The 7062-nt window shown below is 63.0% G+C and overlaps 2 protein-coding genes across 2 annotated transcripts in view; one reads left to right on the forward strand and one right to left on the reverse strand.

The window, feature by feature from the left end:
* The window catches only part of MNEG_2322 (hypothetical protein), a gene marked incomplete at both ends in the record, with an annotated part of 3659 nt that extends 3375 nt beyond the window's left edge, over positions 1-284 (reverse strand). Inside the window, one exon of the mRNA XM_014049202.1 lies at positions 35-284. Within this exon, the coding sequence (XP_013904656.1) occupies positions 35-284 (250 nt within the window). The remainder of the gene's footprint in view (positions 1-34) is intronic.
* A 669-nt stretch (positions 285-953) lies between these two features.
* On the forward strand, positions 954-6172 carry MNEG_2323 (ATP citrate (pro-S)-lyase; the record flags this gene model as incomplete). Its single annotated transcript, XM_014049203.1, has 15 exons — positions 954-1062; positions 1210-1312; positions 1521-1586; positions 1772-1931; positions 2189-2348; positions 2574-2728; positions 2908-3116; positions 3416-3506; positions 3616-3767; positions 4150-4339; positions 4471-4617; positions 5218-5348; positions 5548-5716; positions 5925-5959; positions 6160-6172. The coding sequence occupies 15 exons, from the start codon at positions 954-956 to the stop codon at positions 6170-6172; spliced, it is 1890 nt and encodes a 629-aa protein (XP_013904657.1).
* Positions 6173-7062: the final 890 nt, after the last annotated feature.

The following is a 7062-nucleotide window of genomic DNA, read 5'->3' on the forward strand; positions in this document are numbered from 1 at the left end:
GCGCTAGCCGCGCCGGCCGCGAGCGGCGGCGCACGGTCGGCGACGAGGGGCTGGCTGGCCTGCGGCTGGGACTGGGTCGCGGGGAAGTCGCCTCCGTTGGCGTCCGTAATGCCCTGGCTGAGCGGCGTGAGGTTCAGCGGCTCTGCCAGCTCGAAGGCTCGAACAAGGTCCTGAGACTGGGACAGCGGCTGGGACATGCGCAGCTCGAAGGCCGCGGCGTCAGCATGCCCACCGGACGCGCTCAACGGGTCGGATTCAAATGGGGGCTTGCGGGGGGCCGCCATGGCCGCGGACATCGCAATCGCGCCCTGTGCTGGGGGCGCGCTGTGCACGCCAAGCGCTGTGCACGCCCGCGCTGTGCACGCCAAGCGCTGTGCCCGCGCGCTTGGCGTGCAGGCAGGGCTTCCGCCTGAGACAGGGGCTCTAGACCCTCAGAAGGCCCCCGAAACCGTTGTTCCAGTATGCTGGAAGGCCGCTTGGGCTGCTGAGCCAGCAGGGACCCTCAGCGGAGCTTTTTCAGCGGGTGCGGCATGTCTCAGCAGGGACAAGAGCTTTACAAACAAGATATCTTGCTCGAAGATCGCGGACCGCTCGCTGTGTGAAGGCCACAAGCAGGGCCGTGGGCAGGGCGAACAAGCAGATCACCACTGGGAAGGTGGATGCAGGCGTTATGACGTAGATATAAGCAGCCGAGATCGAGAAACATTGGACCCGATCTCGTTGAGGTCGGAACGCCTCGTGCTACGAGCAGCACAGCACGCACTCCGAGTGCCTTTTTGGAGCGGAATCCCAACCAAGGTCCTCACACCACCGGTGCCTCGTATGTATAATTGCACTTGTAATCGAGCGCATCGACAGAGTCATCAAAGGCTCCTCAGGGCAGGTGATCTCATCTCGGGGTGTTTTGCTCCCAGAGCTCTGCTTCCGCGCCTGGCCTGGCCAGGATCGCAACCATGACGTCTTCAGGCCTGGGACAGCTCTTCTCTAAGGACACGCAGTCTATCTTCTTCAACTTCAAGCAGAAGCCAGTGCAGCGCATGCTCGATTTCGACTTTCTGTGCGGTGCGTGTGCGTGGAGTGCATTAGACTTGGTATCTACTTGATATAGACACTGAATAGGCGCCGTATCCGATGCTGAAGTGCGAGGTTCTGCCGGTTGCGCCACACGGGCGCACAGCCCACCTGCTGCACCCTCCATGTGCTCCGCAGGCCGCAAGACGCCCTCAGTGGCATGCATAGTGCAGCCGGGATCCACCGGCTTTCAAAAGCTGTTCTTCGGCAGCGAGGAGATTGCAATCCCCATGTACCCCAGGTGGGGACAGCGTCAGGGCACATGGGCGACATGCCGTTGCGGCCGTTGGCGGTGCTGTCACATGCGTGTGCCATGGCTTTAGAGTCCTGATATTAGTGCTGCAGAAAGACGCATGCCACATGCCAGATGCCAGCGACTTGTTATTGCCCACCGATCGACCTCCCCAATCCCCCGCTCTTGCGCTCCTCGACGCCCTCCTGCAATGCAGCACGGCCGCAGCGGCGCGCAAGCACCCCATGGCAGACGTGTTTGTCAACTATGCCTCCTTCCGCAGGTGCGCAGATCCCGCGTGCCCGTGCATGCAGCGCATGCGGCGACATGCAGCGCTCGCGGCTGCAGACCCGCAGCAGCACACCCCACACTCAGCCGCCCCGGCAATCCTTTCTGCACCCATGCAACCGTCCCCAAGCCCCGCGGGCGCTCCACCCCCGACAACAAATTGCTGCGCCCGCACCCCAGCGCGTTCGAGTCGTCAATGGAGGCGCTGGAGCAGGCGACCATCAAGGTTGTTGCCGTCATCGCAGAGGGCGTCCCCGAGAAGAACGCCAAGCAGCTGATCGCCTACGCGCGCGCCAACAACAAGGTCCTCATCGGGCCGGCCACCGTCGGCGGCGTGCAGGTGGGTGCCCGAGCAGCTGGGCAGCTGCGGGCAGCAGGGCGCAGGTGTGATGTTTGGGTTGAAGAGCAGGACATGGCGTGGCGCGCCACACCTCCTGCAGCCCGCAAGTCAGGTGCAAATCCTACTGAGGTGGCGGCAAGTGCGCATCGACCTGCACCAAGCCCCACTCACTGCAGAAGCCTCTGGATTCACGTTCACCATGCAAACCCACTTGATCCGCCTCGACCCTCGCTTGCCACAACCACGACGCCGCCAAGGCCGGCGCGTTCCGCATCGGCGACACGGCGGGCACCCTGGACAACATCATCGCCTGCAAGCTGTACCGCCCTGGGTCTGTGGGCTTTGTGTCGAAGAGCGGCGGCATGAGCAACGAGCTATACAATGTGCTGTCACGCGCGACAGACGGCCTGTACGAAGGTGAGCCTCCTGCTTTGACAACAATTCTGAATGTTTTCCTCTGCATGGGCATGCCTCTCTCTGCCCCCCTGCAAGGCCATGTGCCTGGTGGAGTGGCCGTCCTTGCAGCCTGCAGACTGCATGCGTGCTTGGACAGCTGACCAAGCCCAACTATTTTCTTGCACGTCATCTACCTTGGCCGAGGCCCCATCGATGTGCCTCTGCTGCGCCATCCCCCCTGCCCAGGCATCGCCATCGGCGGCGACTCGTTCCCAGGCAGCACGCTGTCAGACCACTGCATCCGCTACCAGAACATCCCCCAGATCAAGATGATTGTGGTGCTGGGAGAGCTGGGGGGGCAGGACGAGTACTCTCTGGTCGACGCCCTCAAAGCCGGCAAGGTGCGGCGCCAGCCTTAAGGCAGACTGCCTCCAGCCCGCGCTCCCCCCTGTCTTTTTTGCGGCCTGGTCATAGCGGCCATGCCCTCCCCAATTTGGTGTGTTGAATCGCCGTCGAAGAGGCCCCTGCTGAAAACAACCCCGGTGCTGCCCGGCGTGCAATCGCTGCCTTTGGACGGCAGGTGACCAAGCCGGTGGTGGCCTGGGTCAGCGGCACCTGCGCCAAGCTCTTCAAGAGCGAGGTGCAGTTCGGCCACGCTGGCGCGCGCAGCGGCGGCGACACCGAGTCTGCGCAGGCTAAGAACGCGGCGCTGCGCGAGGCGGGCGCTGAGGTGCCGGACTCTTTTGAGGGCTTTGAGGGCGCTATCAAGGCGACCTACACCAGGCACGTGTGTGGTTCAAGTTTGTGAGTGTGTGTGTGTGTGTGTGTGTGTGTGTGTGTGTGTGTGTGTGTGTGTGTGTGCGTGCGCGTGTGCGGCGTGTCAATGTATGTGTGTGTCGTGCAAATGTGTATGCGCGCATTCACCTGTGGCTATGTGATATGTATGCAGGTGCCTTTCGTGCATTGTGGCAGGCCAGCTTGCGGCACCACAGCAACAGCGCCAGCTCGTCTCCCGCAACCATCACAATATGGGGCACCGCTTTGGCCAGCACGTGAAGGCACCATGCCCGCCGCCGTCGCCCCCGCAGGCTGGTTGACGAGGGCGTGATTACTCCCGCGGCGGACGTGGACGTGCCCACCATCCCAATGGACCTGGATGCGGCCACCAAGGCTGGCAAGGTGCGGGCTGGGGCCCCAACCGGCCAGCCATGCTTCCTGGGGTCTCGCGCCGCACTGCCCCAACCTGAACGGCACGGGCCTGCCCCACCTGACCGCCGCCGCGGTGCAGGTGCGCGCGCCGACCCACGTGGTGTCAACAATCTGTGATGACCGCGGGGAGGAGCCCACCTACTACGGTGTCACTATGAGCGAGCTCATCACCTCGGACTATGGGGTTGGGGACGTGCTGGCGCTGCTCTGGTTCAAGCGCAAGCTGCCAAAGTGGGCGTTTGCGATGCTTGGTGCCAGGATCTCATGGGGCGTGCATCTAGCAAGGGGCTGGGGTCTTGGCACATGAGGAGCTCGCTAGCACGGCCTTGGCACCTTTTGGTGGCTGCTACACCAGGGATCTTCGCTTGTCGAACCCACCCCCACGCTTGCCCGCCCTGTTCCAGCGCCCATCAGCCCGTTGCGTGCACAAGCTCGCGCCACCAGCATGCGGCCGGGACCCTGGCTGCTCTACTAACCTTATGGTGCCGTTTGTCGTCCTGCCATCAACCCAATCACCCCTGCCTCCCACCCCCAAAACCCCGTCCTTATCCCCTCCTTGAAACACTCACTTCCACCCCGGACCTCGTTCCGCACCCCCACCCCCACACCCCAGGTACGCCACCAAGTTCATGGAAATGTGCGTCATGCTGTGCGCCGACCACGGCCCCTGCGTCAGCGGCGCCCACAACGCCATCGTGACGTCGCGCGCCGGCAAGGACCTCGTGTCCTGCCTCGTCAGCGGCCTGCTCACCATCGGCCCGCGGTTCGGCGGCGCCATCGACGACGCGGCGCGGTGCTTCAAGGTGCTCCCGCCCGCCGGGGACAACTCTCTGCTCTGCAGGCTCTTTATGTCGGCCCACTCTGCACCTGTGTATGTGCACGCAGACACACACACACACACACACACACACACACACACACACACACACACCAGGTCGCGGTGGAGCAGGGCCTGGACGCGCCCACGTTCGTGGAGGGCCTGAAGAAGCAGGGCAAGCGCGTGCCGGGCATCGGCCACCGCATCAAGAGCAAGGACAACCGCGACAAGCGCGTGGAGCTGCTGCAAAACTACGCGCGCAAGGTGGGCGGGCGCTGCGCCTTGGATGGGGGGGCGCTGTGATGTGTTTTGGCTGGGTGGCGCGGGGGAGCGCAGAGTGGGCGTAGCTGTATAGGTGCGAGCCGTGCGTCCGTGCGCATGCGCATGTGTGTGATTGGGTGCAGATGCGTGTGGGCGTGTCGGCGTGCGCGCACGCAGTTGATGTTTCTTTCAAAGGGTGAAATGGCATGGGCTTGGACTGTAAGCAAATGCTCATGCACAGTTGCTTGGTCAATCGCGACTCAGCTGGGGCTGACGCCTGCGTGTATGTGACTTATCTTGCTGCACCCACCCACGAAATCTTCCTGGAGGTTGCCAGAGCCGGCAATATCCAGTTGGACTGCATTACGCATGCATCTGCTGTTACATTGGCACTGCCTCCACTGGCACATCCCATGCCCGCCCATGAACAGGGCCCCTGCACCCCCCTTGCAGACTGCCAAACGCGCCTCTGCCCTCGCACCCGCTCGCACGCCTTGCCATTATTCTTGAGTTTTGCGCTGGCATGACCATCTGAGACGGAAAGCACCTGGAAATCTTGTGAGGTTCCCTCCTTCCCCGCCCCCCTGATCCCCCCGCCGCCAGTTCTTCCCGGCCACGCGCTACCTGGCCTACGCCCTCACCGTGGAGGAGTACACCCTGGGCAAGGCCGCCAACCTGGTGCTCAACGTGGACGGCTGCATCGGGGCCCTCTTCCTCGACCTGCTGTCCTCAAGGTCTGGCGGGGCCTGGGGCCCAGCTCTGCAGGGGTTTGGCCCGTTGCGCAGCCCCAGCGACTGAGGGATTCGTAACCCCTCGCGCCTGCTGCACCTTTTTTTTTGCCGCACACCTCCCCCGGCGCCGACCCTGACTTGGCCCGCGTGCGGCCTTGCTTTGCCCCGCCCCCCGCCGCCGCCTCCTGGCTCGGTGCCCCAGCGGCGCGTTCACCCAGAAGGAGATGGATGATGTGATCTCCATCGGCTACCTCAACGGCCTGTTCGTGCTGGCACGCTCCATCGGCCTCATCGGCCACGCCCTGGACCAGAAGCGGCTGCAGGCGAGGACCTGCGGCCGTGGCCCCCGCGCGGGGCAAGGGGGGCGAGGGGTTTTAGTCCAGGCATCCGTTGACGGGCGTCGAAGGCAGGGTTTAGCCACATGGGTGACCATTGGGCGCGCCGCAAGCCATACTGCGCGTGCAAGCCGTCAACTGCAGCGTCGCTCGTTGCATGGGGCGTTGCACGTATGGGGTTTATACACACTCCCGGCGCTCCCGCTGAACCTGCCTCGCCCGCCCCTGACGTGCCTACGAACAGGAGCCCCTGTACCGCCACCCCTGGGAGGACGTCCTGTGAGTTTGGCGCGTGGCGCTCTGGTCAGGGGGCCTGCCGCATCTCATGCTCAGCAGCGGGGTGGCCCCATGCAATCCTGCTTATGCCACAGCCAAACATGCTGCTACCCTCGTTTTTGCCTGCCCGAGGGTGAGCATCCGTATCAGCGCCACCTGATGGGTTATTCGCCACGCGCCCGTATCGCCCCGCCACCTCACAGGTACACCACCTAAACGGTGGCAAGAAACGGGTAGGGGATGAGCGCACGCCGGTGTGGGTCTGTGAGTGTCGGTCTTCATTTACTTCGCGTCGCTAGGAGTGAAGCATCTTCAGGGGTGCACGGTATGGGCCTGTCTGACCTTGTCCAAGGCACACAAACACACAAGCACACACAGATTGTCTGCAATTCTTGTGGGCAAGTGGGCTGTAATATGAGTGACCCGTGGTAACGCGGTTTGGAGCGGTACAGTGGAGTGCATTCAGGGGCGGTCCCCCTTAAAGGATGAATTTGGCAGCACACGAGTGCGCGTGCGAAACGCGCGTGGATCGTCTTCAACAATTGTGCAACCCCCAGATAAAAGAACGCACATGCACCGCAGGCTTGTCGCTGGTGCAGCATCTGTGAGGACCCAACTTCGATATTAGTCTTTGGGCCTTCACCGGGTTTCCTGCCTCTGCAGGGTGAGGGTGTTTAGTGGTGCCTCGTCAAGGCTACAGAATCACTCACCATGTCAAAGGTTTGGATGAGTGCGGCAGAGCATCCTCATGCACTGCAGGGGCCATGCCGCCAGTCTTGTGATTGCTGCTGGCGCTTCTGCTGTGTGTGTGGCAAGAACCGCCGCGGCCCCTATGGCCAGCCTCCCAAATCCCCGCGTCGCCTGAGAAACACGCTAATAAAACTGTAATAAACAACATACGTGGTATCTCGAGCGCGGTTGGCTGTGATCCTCACCGAGGGCACCAGGGTGCGGGCACGCGCGCCTCGTGCACTTGACGTTCGCGTGGAGTTTGAACCCTCCTCACCTTCACCCGTGACATCTGCTGCTTGTAATACCGGGTGCGGCCCCCGAAAGGTAGAGGCCCCCGAAGGCAGCGCTGCAAGGAGATCGCGGGCCCCTAAAGG

Source organism: Monoraphidium neglectum (genome assembly GCF_000611645.1).
Source record: "Monoraphidium neglectum strain SAG 48.87 unplaced genomic scaffold scaffold00259, whole genome shotgun sequence".
In the NCBI taxonomy this organism is placed as follows: domain Eukaryota; kingdom Viridiplantae; phylum Chlorophyta; class Chlorophyceae; order Sphaeropleales; family Selenastraceae; genus Monoraphidium; species Monoraphidium neglectum.